General features: G+C 45.4%; 2 protein-coding genes across 3 annotated transcripts in view; one reads left to right on the top strand and one right to left on the bottom strand.

Moving 5' to 3' along the window:
• The window catches only part of C10H1orf74 (chromosome 10 C1orf74 homolog), a 126,852-nt gene that overhangs the window by 43,135 nt on the left and 64,673 nt on the right, over nucleotides 1-19,044 (bottom strand). The window lies entirely within an intron of this gene.
• Hsd11b1 (hydroxysteroid 11-beta dehydrogenase 1) overlaps nucleotides 1-19,044 on the top strand; it is a 47,697-nt gene that overhangs the window by 15,786 nt on the left and 12,867 nt on the right. Inside the window, exons 2-5 of one of the 2 annotated variants that reach the window (XM_075989519.1) lie at nucleotides 6,625-6,735; nucleotides 7,427-7,557; nucleotides 8,242-8,353; nucleotides 8,463-8,648. In XM_075989519.1, the coding sequence (XP_075845634.1) occupies nucleotides 6,651-6,735; nucleotides 7,427-7,557; nucleotides 8,242-8,353; nucleotides 8,463-8,648 (514 nt within the window). In that variant the 5' untranslated portion in view covers nucleotides 6,625-6,650. Of the gene's footprint in view, nucleotides 1-6,546; nucleotides 6,736-7,426; nucleotides 7,558-8,241; nucleotides 8,354-8,462; nucleotides 8,649-19,044 lie in introns of those variants that run through there. The other variant, XM_075989518.1, reaches the window with a different exon arrangement.

The raw sequence follows: 19,044 nt of genomic DNA, 5'->3' as shown, positions 1-19,044 counted from the left end.
CCATTGCAGCTTGCTGTTGGCAGGGACCTTGAAATGCCATAGAGTTGTGGCAATAAACATGGCTCTGGCCAGTACCTCTGCCACCAGGCTGGAAAGCTAAGGAATGGACTGAATCCAGCCATCAAAGCCATGGCTTTAATCCTAGCCATAGTGCTTGGCAAATTAAAGACTCGTGTGGTCAGAAAAAGAGAGATATATGTAAGAGAGGTTCAAAGATGAAGAAAACCTCTAAATGTTTACACTGTGTTAAAAATATATGCAGGCTAAAGGTTAAAGTCCTTAAAATAAAAAAAAAAAGAGAGTAGTTGGGTGTGGTGGTACACACCTTTAATCCCAATGCCTTGGAGGCAGAAGCAGACAGACCTCTGTAAATTCAAGGTGTCGTAGCACACATCTTTAATCCCAATGCCTGGGAGGCAGAGACAGACAGATCTCTGTGAGTTCAAGGTGTGGTAGCACAGACCTTTTATCCCAGCACTGGGGAGGCAGAGACTTGCAGATCTCTGTGAGTTCAAGGACAGCCTGGTCTACACAGGGAGTTCTAGGACAGCCAAAGGTACACAGAGAAACTGTCTCAAAAAGTAAAAGTAAAAATAAAAGAAATAGAGTTTAAAATAAAGCCACATAAAGATGAAAAATACACATAGAATCATGATATTGTATGTTATTATGCTCTCTTTGAATTGTTTGAATGCTGAGGAAGGAGCAACAGCTTCTAAAAGATATTTGCTTTATAAATGCTGTTGAATTAATTCAAGATAGATATTTTGAAAATACCTTGACTTCAACATTGAAGTCAGAAGGTATGCTACTTTGTAGAAGAGATTTTGCTTTTGTTTCCACAGGAAATGAGAAGCTATAGATTCATTCTGAGTTATGAAAAATCAGGTTTTGTCAAGGAAGACTACCTGAGAAATCTCCGTTAGGAACAGTTGGCCCAGACGACAGAGTGCTACATCCAGAACAGGTTCAAGACTGCTGCCTGAGATGATCAAGCCTCACAGGATACTCCAGTCAGGACTTGATCATAATTCAACATTATCTTTAGGTTCCCATAAGAATATCAGTGCCTCCAACCAACTAGAAGTAGCCTGGAATACTATGCCCACATTCCCCAAAAAAATGGACTATGGATATTTTCTTTGTTTAAAAAAAAAAAGAGGGAGAAGTGGTGTGGGAGAATTGTCTGTATTCTGTCAATCATGTTTTAAATAAACACTGATTGGCCAGGCAGGAAGTAGAAGCAGGTCAACCAGACAGGAAGTAGAGGTGGGGTGATGAGAACAGGAAAATTCTAGGAAGAAGGAAGTCCATTCCTCCCAATCCTGCCCAGATCACCGAAGAAGCTGGATGTGATTTGCTCCACAGAAAAAGGTACCGAGCCATGTGGCTAACATAGATAAGAATAACGGGTGAATGTAAGTTATAAGGGTTAGCAAGAAGCCTGAGCTAATGGGCCAATCAGTTTATGATTAATGTAGAATTCTGTGTGGTTTCTTTTGGGGGCTTACTGGCTGTGGGAACTGGGCAGGACATAAACACCAATGAGCAGGCCCTAATGTTACAGTTTAGTCCATTATCGTCATGGTAGGAAGCATGGCAGCATGCAGGCAGACATGGTGCTGGAAAGATAACCGAGAGTTCTACACCTGGATCAGCAGGCAGCAGGAAGAGAGAGTGAGCCACTAGGCCTGGCTTGTGCTTCTGAAACCTCACAGCCCACCCACAGTGACACACTTCCTCCAACAAAGCCACACCTACCCCAATAAGGCCACACCTCCTAATAGTGGCACTCCTTATGGGTTCTATGGGGGCTGTTTTCATTCAAACCACCACACATGGTAAATGCCTTAATAAATGTCAGCAAATGGATATCCCCCTCAGCCTCTATGGGCCATGTGTCCACTTCCTCTTTTCCTATTGAGGCCCTGTCTGTGGCCACAGTGTTGGGCTCTACTATAGTGAAGGTAGCTGAGATGTTCTTAGAGGTCATGGCCCATAATGGTTTTTGTCCACATCTGAGACATAATTGCTCAGTGTTTCCAAAGCTCTGTCTTAGTGATTTTTCCTGCGCTGAGATAAAACACCCTGACAGAAACAGCTCAAGAGAGGAAAGGTTGGTTCAGTTCACATCTCCAGGGCACAGTTCATCACAGTGGGCAAGCACTGATAGCAGGGGCTTGAGGCAGCTATGTAGTAAGGAAGCAATGACACCTACCAATCAATCAATCTATCATCATCTATCTACCTACCTATCATCTGTCTACCTCTTATCTATCATTCATCAATTATCAGATTGCACGCCCCCTAGGAGGACCATGACCACAGCACACTCTTCCTCACTTTAGAGGACTCTGTGGCCACCCCCAATGTCTCAAGGTTGTAACAGACTTTATCGGATCACCAGCTCCCAAATTATGACAAAGAGACTTATCATTAGTTATGAATCCTCAACCTTACCATATGATTATCCCACTAGCTCTTATAAATTAATTTAATCTGTTTCTTTTCACCCATGTCTTGCCTTTGGGGATTTTTATCTTTCATTCTGAATAATCTACTACATGGCTGGCTTGCTGGCAGCTGCCTGGATGTCTGGCCCCAGGCATCTTCCTCTCTTTCTTCCTCATTCTTTAACTTATTGAATCTAAATTCCTCCTCCTCCTTATTCTCTCTGCCCACCAGCCCTGCCTATCCCTCTACTGTTGTAGGAGGCTGCTTGTTTGTCCCAGCCTCCCAAAACCTACATAACCACACAGAAACTATATTATTAAGTCACTGCTTGACCCATTAGCTCTAACTTCTTATTGGCTAACTTTTACATCTTAATTTAACCCATTTCCATTAATCTGTGTATTGCCACGTGGCTGTGGCTTACCGGGTAAAATTCTGTCTGGCTCCAGTGGGCCACATTGCTTCTCTTCACTCTGTCTTCTTTCTCCCAGCATTCAGTTTAGTTTTCCCTGCCTACCTATATTCTGCCCTGTGTGGGCCTAAGACAATTTCTTTGTTAACCAATGATATTCACAGCATACAGAGGGGAATCTCACATCATTCTACTGCCTAGCTATTTGCTGTTCAGCTTTTAATTAGAACAACCAGGTGCCTAAGACACGCAAGGTAAAATAGCAACACATCTTTACATAATTAAGCAAATGCAGCGTAAACAAATGTAACACACCTTTGTCTAGTTAAACAAATGCAAAATAAACAAAACACACATTTACATAGTAAAATATTCCACAACATAAACAAATGTAACACATCTTTATATAGTTAATGTAATACTCCACAATGTAAGGTCTGATCTCCGGGGATGTTGGTAGGACCTCCAGAAATGCTGTGGTGTATTTACCAAAGAATATTGCCCAAGCATGAGTTAAAGCCAGCAGAGTCTTTATTAGTCATTCAGTGACCACTGGGTGTCCGGGATCCCAGTGCAGCACTGAGCCTTTCTCAGGGTGAACTTTGAAGCACAGAAACCATATCTTAGGTTGACAGACTTCAGTTAACAAGAGCAGTCAGCCAGAGGTGGAACTACAGAAGCCAAAAAGCAAACTTAGTACATTTAGAGAGTTTCCCAGAACTATGGTCTTTGATGGATTAGGTCTTTGTTTCATTTTGGCCAGTGGTGTTATCTACGAGCTAAGTTTTATAGCCTGAATGGTACTTCCATCATGGAGTCTGTTGTGCGAGGGTCTGGGGACCTGTTACAATGCTGAGACATTTCACTTTTATAAAGATCGCAAGACATGTAACATTATTGCCCTGACTGTGAGTGGAAGCTAGCCTTGTTATTTTTCAATTTTAAACAACGCCTGCTACATTTCTGCATCAATATCAATCGGAAAAACACATGTGGAAGCTCTTTGACACTGGGGACTTGTGAGAGAAACAGCGTAGTTGGTAAAATGCCTAGGAAGGATCGCTAGCCTCCACACACACCTGCACCCACACTCTCATGCACACACACACGCACACACACAGAGTTCCTTAGCACCGTATGTGGTGGTGCACAACTGTAACCCCAGCCCTTAGGAAGCTGAGGCAATAGAATCACAAATCCAAGGTTAGCCTGGGTTGCAAAAAATACCTTGTCTAAAACACCAGATGGCACACACAAAAATAATAAGTAAGTAAGTAAATAAATAAATAAATAAGTAGATAACTTTCTTTGTTAATCTTTAGTGTGTAAAGAGGTTTGGAGACTCAAGTGTTTGAGAAGGGCTAAGGGCTGACTATCCCTAATGTTTTGTATCCTTTCTCTTTGATGCATTCTGTATGACAATTCTTTATTCTCAGTCCTGGAAGCCAGAGCACTGGCTGTTTTCCTGCTTTCATGGTGCAGTAGCTACAGGTTCTCTGGTGATCCGATTTTGGTTTAGGGTTGTAATGTGTCTTCCGAACGACAGTGTTGGACATTCGCTGACTTGAGCTCAGATCAGCCACCTCTGCTGCAAAAGTGGACTTCTGCTGCCCTCAGCTCGCCATCCCTACACCCTCTGTTGGTGTTTTCTCTACCAAACTACAACCCTCTCCCTTCTCCCCACTTGCTCTCTCTCACACCTCTTTCTCTTTGTTTCTTTTCTCTTTCCTTTCCTGTTTTTCTGGGGTTTATTCGCCCCATCTTCCTTTTGTATCAGCATAATGATATTTTAAAGCAACTCTGTCTTGTTCCCTATAATTTCTCTATTAAGTACCTTTTTAAAATATAACTTTCTACAGCCAAGTCAATGATTCCACTGTTAATCAGATGAGGCTAAGACATGGGTCTTATTTTCTCCCCGTAGAGAAGAAAAAGGAGTCCAGTCTGTCATGTGTCTTGGTAACATAGGGCTTTTCTAATGACAGTCGTCAGCCTGGCGGTCCTGACAAGTGAATGCAGCTCCTACTTACATTTCAGCCTTTCTATTTTGGTTTACTGCGCCCTCGGCTCCGGCTCTCCGCTGTTCTCAAACCCTGTTGTCTTCCGGAAGCAACCCTCACAGCTGTGGCCTCTGTTGACAAATTGTTTCATCTCCTCTGGGCCTTAAATTATTTTCTCTGAAGTGAAAAGTCACTGGATATTTCCAGAGACTCTTGGGGTCATCATTTGGTTTCTCGGAACTCTGAGTGGTTCCAGTCTCTCCCACCCTCCGCCGGCAGCCCGTCTCAGAGGACTCACTCTTGACACTACAACTTCCCTGCAGCTCTACTGTAACTCCCAGAGTCCAGGATTGCCTTTGTACTGGGGTGGCTTTCATGGTTTGGATAGTTGGTTTTACATAGAAGAACGTAACAATGACAAGTCTTAAATTCTTTAATAAAATCTTGCTGCAGATATACAAAGGTAGTTATTACTGTCTTGTCATGATAATCAGTTCTTTATGTATGGGGTGTTTCCCCCCTCGATCCTTCTCTTGGATCATTTTTACCTGGGGCCAGGATGTTCTATGCTAATTTTGCTTCACACATAGAACCTTAGGACCGTAGGACTACAGTCCTGAAATCCCCACTGTTTAAGAGGCCGAGGCAGGAGGATCACAAGTCTGAAGCCACAGAGCAGGTTCAAGGCCAGCCGGGACAATTTACAGAGACCCAGTCTCAAAGCAGAGGTAAAAAGAAGGTTGGCACTGTGGCTTACAGGGGAGCAGGCTGGCCATAGCCGGGAATAGTCGGGATCTTCTGGGCTAGCCTCCTCTTCCCAGCATCCTCTGTGCCCCTTGCTCCTCCCTAGTATTTGCATAACCCAGTTTAACAACCTGCTGTCTTTCTTCCTGTTTTGGCACCCACCGTCCCCTCTTTATTCTCTGTTAAAGTAATAAGGGTACGTTCCGTTGCACTTGCCTAAGAGTCTTGAACTGAGCTTGGGTTTCCCGCCATCTGGGTCTGGCTCGGTTGCAACTTCCCTTTGATGTTGTAATGCCTTTTCATTGAACTCAAGTGTGGCGTTTATATGGCTTGTTTGCTTTAATTTTTTTTCTCCTAAGACATGCACATTTTTTTCTTGAGCTTATTTTGCTGTTTTGTGCTGTTGCTTTCAATTGCTTCTGACTAGGGGTTGGGGCTGAGGGTGAGATTTGGCTTGAGCTTGCCTCTGTTTGGTATTACTCACACACGGCCCCCCCAAAGTCCCACATTCTTAGGAACTCTTAGGTGCATATCTCTCTCTCCTCCCTCTTCCTCTCTCTCTCTCTCTCTCTCTCTGTCTCTCTTTCTCTCTCTCTCCCTCCCTCTTCCTCTCTCTCTCTCTCTCTCTCTCTCTCTCTCTCTCTCTCTCTCTTTCTCTCTCTCCCTCTCTCAATCTGACAACCCACTCCTGCGAGGCCACTGATGCCGTATGCAGAGGACGTCAGTAGGAGATGCTCAGGATCCCAGCCCTGCGCAGTCATGAGCCTGGCCATCTGGAACTCGCCTCTTACTCAATGAAATGGAGTAAACATTGTCCATTATGAAATCCACCACGCAGGCTGCCAGAGACGAATGGGATCCCACCCAAGGCCAATCGCTGCTCTGACAGGGAAGTTGGCTGGTGCTGCCTGAGACTACTCCAGCCTCCCCCGTCCCTGATGTCACAATTCAGAGGCTGCTGCCTGCCTGGGAAGTTGTAGAAAGCTCTACAGGTTTTCTCTGTGTGTCCTACAGGGCTCCCTGAACCAGGTCCTTGTCTGATGGCATTCCTGAAAAAATACCTGCTCCCCATTCTGGTGCTCTTCTTGGGCTACTACTATTCTACAGTAGAAGAGTTCAGACCCGGTGAGTACCAATGTGTCTCTTTCGGAGGCTTAAAACAGAGGGTGCTGGAATGTTCCTGAGGATCTAACTGAGTTCTTCACCCCTAAGTCACTGGGAAGGAGGGAACCCTAATGTGGGTCTGTGCCCTCCAACTACAAGCTGGGCAAGAAGGGGTATAGAGGAGTAAGCCACATAGCCAAGTAGGCCTTGCTTCGCTTGGCACCCAGCTTGGAAAGCAATTTCAGACCTACAGAAGTGAGACCCGCAGCTCAACTGGAGATAGCTGTGCTCGTGGAGAAACTGATATCTGAGAGGCCAAAAAAAAATCAAAGGGGTTATGAAGTTGATGACTAAGCAGAAAGGGGCTGAAATCTCTGTGAACACATTTTTGTGATGCCTTTTAAAATTCCCTTTCAATTTAGCAAAATTGAAAATCATGCTGAAAGTGTCAAACTCGGGCAGTTTAGCCGAACTCTGACCTTTCTGGCCTTGTCTCTGTGCTGTCTGCACATGGAGATTTTTCAGAAGAATGGCAGGAAGATTCGGCTCTGGACATCCAGGCCAAACCCGACTGAAGCGCCTGTTTATGAACAACTCCAAGTGTTGCTTCAGTGGTTGACATTGTGAGGCAAACTGATCTGGGCTCACAGCCTTTCAGTATGGACAGTGAGACAAGGCTTTTGGGGGTACTCACAGCCTTTGTGGTTCCCAGAAATGCTCCAAGGAAAGAAAGTGATTGTCACGGGGGCCAGCAAAGGGATCGGAAGAGAAATGGCCTATCATCTGTCGCAAATGGGAGCCCATGTGGTACTGACCGCGAGGTCAGAGGAAGGTCTCCAAAAGGTGAGCTTTCTGTACCCACATAAGTAAGTGTGCCCTCCTCCCTCGTGGCTCGTTCCTGATATACAGGCACAGATACTCACAGCAATATAGGACTGCTGCTTTTAAGCTTACATACACACACGTGCGTGCATTTACACTTGCACGCATGCACACACACACATACATGCATTCATGCATGTGCGCAGTGATAGCCACAGAGTTCTCTGGTTGCATATGTTCACAGTCATACCTGTTCACACACATTGCTCATGGACCTGTACAGATGCATACATTCGGGGACTGAGATTCCTGTACCTGTTCATGCAATTATGTTGTCATGCCCCATAGACTCGCAAACTTGAAAGTTCTAGGTCATACCAACATTCACAAGCCCCACTCTATCTCCATAGAAACCTGCTCCCACGCCCATAACGCATTTTGAAACATCTGTTCATAAACTCTGCAGAGATGAATCATGGACTCAGGCTCTAACACAACAATGATTTACCCTTTTAAGATCTGTCAGAGAACAATGATCATCTAAGACTATTTAAGAAGCCCTCCCCGAATGCACGCACACACACACACACAGCTTCTTATCTAAGCAGCTCTGTGAGCAAACTCTCATGTAAGTCCCAGTTACTCCAAAACTACACATGAAAGCCCACAGCCAAGATGGCCACCATTTCTGCTGTGTCTCTGTAGGTGGTGTCTCGCTGCCTTGAACTCGGAGCAGCCTCTGCCCACTATGTGGCTGGTACCATGGAAGACATGGCGTTTGCAGAGCAGTTTGTCCACAAAGCAGGAAAGCTCATGGGTAAGACTCCCCTTCCCTTTTCCTCCTCTGGTCTTAGAGCGTTTCGGGAATGGGAAAGGAACGAGATGGACACCGAGTGGTCTCTCTCAACCCAGGCATCTCTCTGCAGGTGGATTGGACATGCTCATTCTCAACCACATCACTTACTCCCCTCTGGGTTTCTTCCGTGATGACATCAACTCCGTGCGCAAAGCCATGGAGGTCAACTTCTTCAGCTACGTGGTCCTGAGTGCTGCAGCCTTGCCCATGCTGAAGCAGAGCAGCGGCAGCATTGCTGTGGTCTCCTCCGTAGCTGGTGAGTGCATGGGGCAAGGGTAGACGCCGAGAACAAAATAACGCCAGGATTACGCTAGGCTCTGTGACAAGGCAAGGTGATAGTTTGCAAAAGCCAATAGAACACAAACGGGCACTCATGAGGGACTCGGGGTGTAAACTCTGCAAGGGACACACTGAGGAATGAGTGGCCCCCAAAGTAAGGATGGGTCAAGGTAGACTGCAAAATCCCTGAGAGAAACCCACAAAAGCAGCAGTCCAGGATGCCCAAGGGAAGCCTGATGTGTGAGCCATGCCTGGGAGAGGACAGGGGCAAGAAGAGCCGCTGGGCACAGCAGTCCTGTCTCTTCATAAGAGAGACCTGGTCATACTGGATGGGAAAGACTTTGCTTCCATCATAACCAAAAGCCACAGGGTGGCCAGGTCAGTGGAGACAAAACAGAAGTAAGAATAAAACACCTTTGGGACATACAGTAAGATGGTGAGCTAGGGGAAACAAACTGAAGACTAACTACGGAGAGGAAAATTGTTCAAGAACAGTGGTTTCCCAACCTCCCTAATCTGCGACCCTTTAATGCCATTCCTCATGTTGTAGTGACCCCCAACCATGAAATTATTTTGTTGTTACTTCATAACTGCACTTTTGCTACTGCTATGACAGCAATGTAAATATCTGATTGCAGGATATCTGATACCGTGTGGTACAGGACTGGGGGTGCTTGTCCAGCATGCACCAGCCTTGGTGTTAGTCCCCAGTACTGTGGGGAGAGGGCTGGGGTATTAGTGTATGCTGAGTACATTCTTCTAAACCTCAATCTGTAGCGTTAAAAATGAAATCTAGTCTGAGCTTGGTGGCACACGCCTTTAATCCTACCACTTGTGAGGCTGAGGTAGGTGAACTCGGGGACAGCCTGGTCTACAAAAGGAGTTCTAGGCCAGTCTAGTCTATATAGTAAGACCCTGTCTCAAAAAGAAAAAAAGGTGATATTTAAACAGGTTAAGATATGTGCAAAGAAATGATCTCACAGCTAGAGCGCAGTGGCATGGAGGGAGGTCCCCAATGTCTTCCAAGGTGGCAGCATCCAACATCACTGAGAATTTCCAGAGATGAGGATTCCTCCTGGACTCAGGGCAGAAGTCCTACATGTTTGCTGTTTAGTAGAGGCGTGGTTGAAAGATCAGAACACAGAGATATAAACCAGCCTTATAAATGTAGTTCTTATATAAAAAACTAATGAGCTAGGAGACCATGGACTGTTAAATAGATCGCGAATGTCAGTTCCCCTTGAAATGAACAAGGCCGTCCATCGGTGTGGTAAAGCAACCTCCTTTCTGGCCCAGGAAAGGCCTGCCTGGTGACTGGATAAAGGGACAGTGTGTCTGTGTGATTGATATGCACCCCCGTGCCTCCAACCAGCACAGACTCAGGCCCCTCCTCGCCCACAGACATGCTGGGCTGGAAGCAAAGGGGAGCTTCCAGATGCATACTGAGTGGGAGGGTGCTGGGCACATCCCCAGCGAGTCCAGCACTGGCCAAGGTCATGGTGTGGGTGGCTCTAATGATTCCCTATTCCGGACATGAATGGAGACATACAGTCCCAGCGAAAGCTGCTTCACCTTTGCCTAGAGAACGTAACCTTTACAGTGTATATCATCTACATGTGCTGGGAGGAGCACGGGTCACTGTAGACCCTAAGGGTCTGATGGAATTCTGACAACCTGTGTTTCTGGACATCACAGGCATGTGCTGAGTGACACTTAGTACCTTCCATGGGCTCAAGGAGGTAGAAATAGGGTTGTGCAGGGCTCCCTGTGTCTGTCTTCTGTGCAGCCCAGAGTTCAGCCTTCTTGCTTTAAATCACATCTCTGAATTTACAAAGTAACTTCTCACCCTCACAGAAGAGCATTGTGTTCCGTGGTGTGCATGTGTGTAGTGCCTATGTAATGTACAAGTGCATGCATGCCAGAGGCTGACATCAGGTGCCTTCTCCAATCCCTCCCCACCGTCCTTTTTTGGAGGCAGGGTCTCTCACGAGAACCTGGAGCTCACTGATTTGGCGAGACTGGCTGGCCAACAAGCCCCAGGGATCTCCTGTCTCCTCCTCCACAGTGTTGGGGTTTATAAACGTATGCTCGGCTTTTTTCTAATGTTTGAATGGCAAGCCTGAGAACTGATGGAGCCATCTCCCCAGCCCTGGTGTCTTCTTCTAAGCCATCAGGGAGTGTGTTTAGTTATCTTTATTTCCAAAACTCTGGATCTCTCAAACATCTCATTAAAGAGCAGACTGATGGCGAGGTCAGAAGAAAGAATACACTGAGTTAGAGTTCTAATCACTTCCAGTGCGCTTCGTTTTCTCGCTGAGTGACAACATGGTACAATCAACTTTTTCCTAATGCATTTCTGGGCATTACTTCACACTGTACTTCTTTGTTCAGGCTTGGCTATGCCCTTAGTCCTCTCAGAGATGGTGCTGATGCTTGCACCCACAGCTCAGCACGTTTTCTGGCCCTACTGAACAAGTTCTTGTCTTTATCACAGACTGTTACATTAATCAGTCTCCCCTCTTCCCACCCTGGTCTCTTAAAACCTAAGTATAGCTCCTATAACTGAGGCCTTAAGCAAATCTAAACTCATTTTCTACTATGAACATCCTAGGGTAGGCAGCCAAGGCTGGGAGGATAGTCCTTACCCCATGAAGCTATACAGCAATCAGCCGAGTCAGTGCTACCAATTCTGTGGTGTTATGTTCATCTCCATGTCCAAGAAGGCTTACTGTTATGTCTGAATTCTAGCTACAGATAATGAAGGACCCATTATGAAACCTGTAACCCATTGGCCACAGCAGGCTGCAGATGGGATCTGGTCAATATTCAACCAAGTTTCAGGGTTTCTCCTTCTACAGAAGAACACAAATTTTGCTGAATCACTCCCTCCCACACAACCCATGCCTGGAAACAGATAAGAGCAGAAGAAAATGATCCAAGCATGCCTGTAAATCACAGCACTAAGACACTGAAGCAGGAGGATTGCCACGAGTTACAGACCATTCTTGGTTACAGACTGAAACTTGGTCTCGAAAAAAAAAAAAGGAAGGAAATGGAAGGAAAGGGAAGGGAAAAGAAAAAGAAAGAGAAAAGAAAGGCTACAAGAAAATGTCCTCCCACACCCATTCTATTATAGTCAAGGCTGCCACATGAGTAAACCCCCACCCCACCACGAAACATAGTGTAGAGGACAGGCAGGAAGGAGGAGGAATGGAAAAAGCATGCCCAACTGGTATTTCTGAAACTGAGAGCTAGTACCTAAATTTTACTTTTAAAAAAATCACTGGCTTTGAAGAAAACACTAAAAAATATGTGGGAAGAGTCTACCTGCCCTTGGGTAAAGTGACGCCTCTGTTTTGCTCTAGAAGGTAAAGCTGATTCCACTTTTGAGTCCCCTGGTTCTATGGGCTCCATAACTATGACCCATTGTGCCAATCACATGCATGGCATAGGAACTGGTATCTCTGTGGCTTTTCCAGTCCTCTTTAATGTGTGGTCTCTCTGAGGAGTCAGGGACAAGCCCATCATCTCTCCCTCCATCCTTTGCTCGGCTCCCTAAATCTGTCTATCCCATGTCACGGTCTACCCATGTATGTCACGGTCTATCCCGTGTCAAGGTCTACCCATGTATGTCACGGTCTACCCATGTATGTCACGGTCTACCCATGTATGTCACGGTCTACCCCATGTATGTCACGGTCTACCCATGTATATCACGGTCTACCCCATGTCACGGTCTACCCATGTATGTCACGATCTACCCCATGTATGTCACGGTCTACCCATGTATGTCACGGTCTATCCCCATGTCACGGTCTACCCATGTATGTCACGGTCTATCCCCATGTCACGGTCTACCCATGTATGTCACGGTCTATCCATGTCACGGTCTACCCATGTATGTCACGGTCTATCCCATGTCACGATCTACCCATGTATGTCACGGTCTACCCATGTATGTCACGGTCTACCCATGTATGTCACGATCTACCCCATGTATGTCACGGTCTACCCATGTATGTCACGGTCTATCCCGTGTCATGGTCTACCCATGTATGTCACGGTCTATCCCCATGTCACGGTCTACCCATGTATGTCACGGTCTATCCATGTCACGGTCTACCCATGTATGTCACGGTCTATCCCGTGTCATGGTCTACCCATGTATGTCACGGTCTACCCCATGTCACGATCTACCCATGTATGTCACGGTCTATCCCATGTCACGATCTACCCATGTATGTCACGGTCTACCCATGTATGTCACGGTCTACCCATGTATGTCACGGTCTATCCATGTCACGGTCTACCCATGTATGTCACGGTCTATCCCGTGTCATGGTCTACCCATGTATGTCACGGTCTATCCCATGTCACGATCTACCCATGTATGTCACGGTCTACCCATGTATGTCACGGTCTACCCCATGTCACGATCTACCCATGTATGTCACGGTCTATCCCATGTATGTCACGGTCTATCCATGTCACGGTCTACCCATGTATGTCACGGTCTACCCATGTATGTCACGGTCTATCCCATGTCACGATCTACCCCATGTATGTCACGGTCTATCCCATGTCACGATCTACCCATGTATGTCACGGTCTACCCCATGTATGTCACGGTCTACCCATGTATGTCACGGTCTACCCATGTATGTCACGGTCTACCCATGTATGTCACGGTCTACCCATGTATGTCACGGTCTACCCATGTATGTCACGGTCTACCCCATGTATGTCATGGTCTACCCATGTATGTCACGGTCTACCCCATGTATGTCATGGTCTACCCCATGTATGTCACGGTCTACCCCATGTCACGGTCTACCCCATGTCACGGTCTACCCATGTATGTCACGGTCTACCCTATGTCACAGTCTACCTATGTATGTCACGGTCTACCCCATGTCACGATCTACCCCATGTATGTCACGGTCTACCCCATGTCACGGTCTACCCATGTATGTCATGGTCTACCCCATGTATGTCACGGTCTACCCCATGTCACGGTCTACCCCATGTATGTCATGGTCTACCCATGTATGTCACGGTCTACCCCATGTATGTCACGGTCTACCCATGTATGTCATGGTCTACCCATGTATGTCACGGTCTACCCCATGTATGTCACGGTCTACCCCATGTCACGGTCTACCCATGTATGTCACGGTCTACCCCATGTATGTCATGGTCTACCCATGTATGTCACGGTCTACCCCATGTATGTCACGGTCTACCCATGTATGTCACGGTCTACCCATGTATGTCACGGTCTACCCATGTATGTCACGGTCTACCCCATGTATGTCATGGTCTACCCCATGTATGTCACGGTCTATCCCATGTCACGGACTACCCCATGTATGTCACGGTCTACCCCATGTCACGATCTACCCCATGTATGTCACGGTCTACCCATGTATGTCACGGTCTACCACATGCCACGGACTACCCCATGTTACAGACAGTCTTTTTTTTTTAGTTGTTTTTATTGAGCTCTACATTTTTCTCTGCTCCCCTCCCTTATTCTCACCTCCCCTTCTACCCTCTCCCATGGTCCCCACACTCCCAATTTAATCAGGAGATCTTGTCTTTTTCTACTTCCCATGCAGATTAGATCCATGTATGTCTCTTTTAGGGTCCTCTTTGTTGTCTAGGTTCTCTGGGATTGTGATTTGTAGGCTGATTTTCTTTGCTTTATGTCTAAAAACCACTTATAAGTGAGTACATGTGATAATTGTCTTTCTGGGTCTGGGTCACTTCAGTCAATATGTTTCTTTTTCTAGATCCAACCATTTGCCCACAGATTTCAAGATGTCGTTATTTTTTCTTCTGTGTAGTACTCCATTGTGTAAATGTACCACATCTTCTTTATCCATTGTTTGGTTAAGGGATATTTAGGTTCTGGCTATGACAAATAATGCTGCTATGAACATAGTTGAGCACATGTCCTTATGGTATAATTGAGTATCCTTTGGGTATATACCCAAAAGTGGTATTGCTGCGTCTTAAGGTAGGTTGTTTCCTAATTTTCTGAGAAATCACCATACTGATTTCCAAAGTGGCTGTATCAGTTTGCACTTCCACCAGCAATGCAGGAGTGTTCCCTTTACCCCACATCCTCTCCAGCATAAGTTGTCATCATTGTTTTTAATCTTGGACATTCTTTCAGGTGTAAGATGGAATCTCAGAGTTGTTTTGATTTGCATTTTTCTGATGGCTAAGGATGTTGAGCATTTCCTTAAGTGTCTTTCAGCCATTTTAGATTTCTCTGTTGAGAGTTCTCTGTTTAGGTCTGTACTCCATTTTTTTTAATTGGATTATTTGTTCTATTGATGACCAATGTCTTGAGCTCTTTGTGTATTTTGGAGATCAGCCCTCTGTCTGATATGGTGTTGGTGAAGATCTTTTCCCATTCTGTAGGCTGCCGTTTTGTCTTGTTGGCTGTGTCCTTTGCTTTATAGAAACTTCTCAGTTTCACAAGGTCCCATTCATAGGCAGTCATTTCAGCGCACCAGAGAAATTTAAACAAATCCTCTGTCTTCACTCCATTCTGAAAGGTTACCTTTGGAAGTTGTGTTCTCTCTCTCCTTCCCTCCCTCTCTCCCTCTCTCTCTCTCCACCTCTTCCCATCCACAATATTCCAATATTACTAACCATAACGCTAAGAATAAGCACCTGAGAATATATAAATGGACAGATACAAGTTATTCCATATCAAGGAAAACAAAGGAAGAGCTTGAACTGAAACCAGCCATGATAATAAAGACTGGGTTTCTTAGAACAAAATGAAAATACATTGAAAAAACATTGAACCTTGTTAGTGTCCTCTAAACACTTAGACTTTCTTTCAAAGCTCCTTAACTGTTATTTTTTAAAAGGTTAACTTTTATATATCTCTGGATGGATGGATGGATGGATGGATGGATGGATGGATGGATGGATGGATGAATGGATGGGTGGATGGGTGGATGGGTGGATGGGTGGATGGGTGGATGGGTGGATGGGTGGATGGATGATCCTGTCCAAATACATTTGTTCTCTGACTTATTCGACTATCCACAGCGATTTTAGCAGTGTTTTAATTTAGTTATGCAGTACTTCAGGCACACTGTCAAGGTTAAATATTCCCCACGTCAGTACATTAGTGAGAATGAAATCATTTGTTGGACTGTAACTTTTGAGTCAGCTGAGATCTGCCTGTGTGGTCTAAACCGAGCTCAAGAATTTAACAGTATAGGGAGGGAAGGACAAAACAGGTTTCTCAACAGCAGGTTTCTCAGCTAGCAGGACTCAGAATCTTCATGATGTTTTGCATAGAGACAAGAATATACAGATGCTAATCTCATGCAGCTCTGTTACTATGGCTTCCAGAAAGGAAGCTGGCTCCTCAGTGTGATACTGTTGCTCGGGATGGTGGTGGGGCACCAAGGGCAGTGTTAAAGGGTGTGGGCACCAGAGTAGGAAGTCACTCACCCCTCACCCAACTACTTCTGATTGCTCTAAGAAAATGATCGCACATACCTTTCAATCCAATAAACCCAGAAGTAGTTATCAAGATGAGTGGAAACATTTATGGTGTATTCTGGAGGCGGAGTGTTGTGGGGGTTTGAAAGCATGTGTGTAGTAGCTAGAGCATCTGCAGGGCTTGGAGGAATGCCATGGAGGTCAGAGTGGAACTCGCTGAGGACCTAAAGGCTCCAGGAGTCACTGGAGACGGACTTTAAGGCACTGCACTTGGGCGAGACCTGAGGGACTGAGGCAGTACCCCTTGAATTATGAATCGTGTCTCGTCTGCCACTGAAGGGAGACAGGGAGATCTGAAATCAGAAAGTCTCTCTGATGAGAATAGCAACAATGTTTGCAGGTTAAGGACAACATGTTACCCATGGTGACAGCTTCCAGTTTTCCCTTTACAAGGCTGGGTGGCCTGGCCGTGGTGACACATTTCTGCAAGCACAGACCTTGGGAGGTGGAGGCAGGGTGTGGACTCTGCTCTGAAACACTGTGAGTTCCAAGGTCAAAAAAAAATGAAAAGTACTTTGGGCTGCAGCCCTCAAAGCCGCCTCACTGCTGGCCTTGACTTTATTCAAAGTCACTTCTAGGTGAAAACTTCAACCTCCTCATCGGAGGTGAGGGGCACAACGGTGCTGCCAGCAAAGATTTATTGGAGGCACACAAATAGAACGCTAAGGCTTAAAGACAGAAGATGCTGTGCCTAAATTAGACTCAACACAGATGCGTATTTATTATGTTTAAAATCTGGCTCCTGAATTTCTCAACAAAATGTAGGCTGCAAAATAAGACTGTCCTCAGAAAGGGAGCACAGAAGGAAACAAGTAAAGGCCGAGATGAATTCCTCATGAAAGATTAAGACTAGAAGGCAAGAGCAGCAGGAAAGCAAAACCATCGACATTGAAAGTTATTTCTATGATAGAAGAGTCATGGTACGCACACAGGGAGAATGAAGGCTGTGTTAAAGCTGCAAACGGAAGTTAGCGGTGGCCTTGAAGCTTTCGCACAATCCCACAATTGCAGGGCTCTGAAGAGACTGGCAGGACACCACAGCTCACGGCTGTCCTGACTGTCCAAATGCTCCAAAACTAACTTACTGCTTGCTTCGGCATTTTAAAAATACTATAAGGGTCACAGGTAGTAGTACTAGTAACCCTAGTACTCAGAAGGCTAAGGCAGGAGGACTATGTGTTTGAGACTCTGGGAAGGACTTTTAAAGTCTGAATTGTTTTATATTGCTACTAACATGAGATTTTGGGGGTGAACAAGAAAGGGAAGGTTGTGGTTTAATAGAGATGTTTTTGTGTGTCGTTATCCTTGTCTCAAAAAAAAATCAGAAAACCAAAAATTATGGTTCGAGTCGTAACTCGGCAGAGTGCTTTTCTTCTATTCAGGAAGCCCTGGGTTTCACCCCCAACACTGCACAATGCAGGTGTAGGCTGCATGCCTGTGAACTTAACCGGAGGATCAGAACTTCAGAGTCACTCTCTGCAGCACAGGGAGTATCAGGCCAGGCCAGCCTAGGCTAGAAACTGAGAGAGAGAGAGAGAGAGAGAGAGAGAGAGAGAGAGAGGAGCCTGTGCCTGAGCTAATGGTTAGTTTTTTGATAGATTTGCAGTTCTCATCTGAGTGGAATATGTGACAAGTGGAACAATGGTCCACTTAAATGGAACATTTGAGGTCATCTGTATGCATTACCGAACTGCTTTAAAATGACAGAAGACTGAGCATTTAAAATAGAAAAGAATAAAGCCCAATGATGAACAATAACATAACAAAAAATGGATCCTAGTCTATTACATGCCACAGAAAACAATGAGTTCATGATTGCATAATCACATGAATAAACAAATGGAGAGAGGAGGCGTCTCCCCCACATAATGGAAGGCCAAATGATAAACACAAAAAGCAAGAAGGACACTGGAGAATCTCCAGTTAGCAACCATTATGGTAATCATTCATCGAGGACACATTAATGAATGTCAAAACCAGAGGGCGAAGGTTTAATAACAAACAGAATTTGCATTGGTCTCAAAGTACTACCAACTTACAACAACAACAAAAAAACAATGAAGTCAATTGTCCAAAGAACTTGAAAAGTTACTTCCCCAAAGAAGATATTTCAAATGTCCAATAGAAACATGCAAAGGTATTCAACATCTCTAATCACTAGTGAGACCCCAAGTATAAGGAGGCAACAGCCCATACTAGTTAGTGTGTTGCTATCACAACAGGCAAGGAGGCAGAACAGCAGAAAGAAAAAGGAGGGGAAGCAGAAGAAAAAGATGAGGAAAGAGAAATGCGGAAAAATTGGAAGCCCTGCATAATAGTGGTGGAAATGTAAAATGGTACAGCTGTGTGGAGGGAAAAAAACACAGCCACTCCTCAAAACATTTGGAGATAGCATTGCCACGCAATCCAGCGGCTCTCCTTGTGGGTAGATACCCAGGGTTAGCATCGGTCTTAGAGCGAGATTTGAAAACAGCTAAAACGCAGGAGCAGCCCAAGCATCCACAAACCCATGAGAGCATAACGAAACGGGGATGGTGTGCAGTCCTAACCTGGAGGAAATCCTGACCTACAGCACAGTAACGTAGCTAAAAATAAGAAGTCAGGTACGGAAAATAGAGTAGTGTCAGCCAGGCTTAGGAGAGGAGAAAACGGGAGTTATTGTTAGATGGGTGCAAAGTTCAGTTTCAGCATAAACAGTTCTGGAGATGATAGTGAAGCTGTTGCACAACAGAAATGTGCCATGATGCCACTGAACAGTGTGTTTAAGGATAGGCAATACACTTTCGGAAGAAAACACCTAACATAATTACTGATTGCAAGGGAAAAGAGCAGTTCCATGC

This window comes from Microtus pennsylvanicus, chromosome 10 (genome assembly GCF_037038515.1).
Source record: "Microtus pennsylvanicus isolate mMicPen1 chromosome 10, mMicPen1.hap1, whole genome shotgun sequence".
Taxonomy (NCBI): Eukaryota; Metazoa; Chordata; class Mammalia; order Rodentia; family Cricetidae; genus Microtus; species Microtus pennsylvanicus.
Note: the sequence above shows the minus strand (reverse complement) of the source record. Positions and strands in the feature narration are given on the sequence as shown.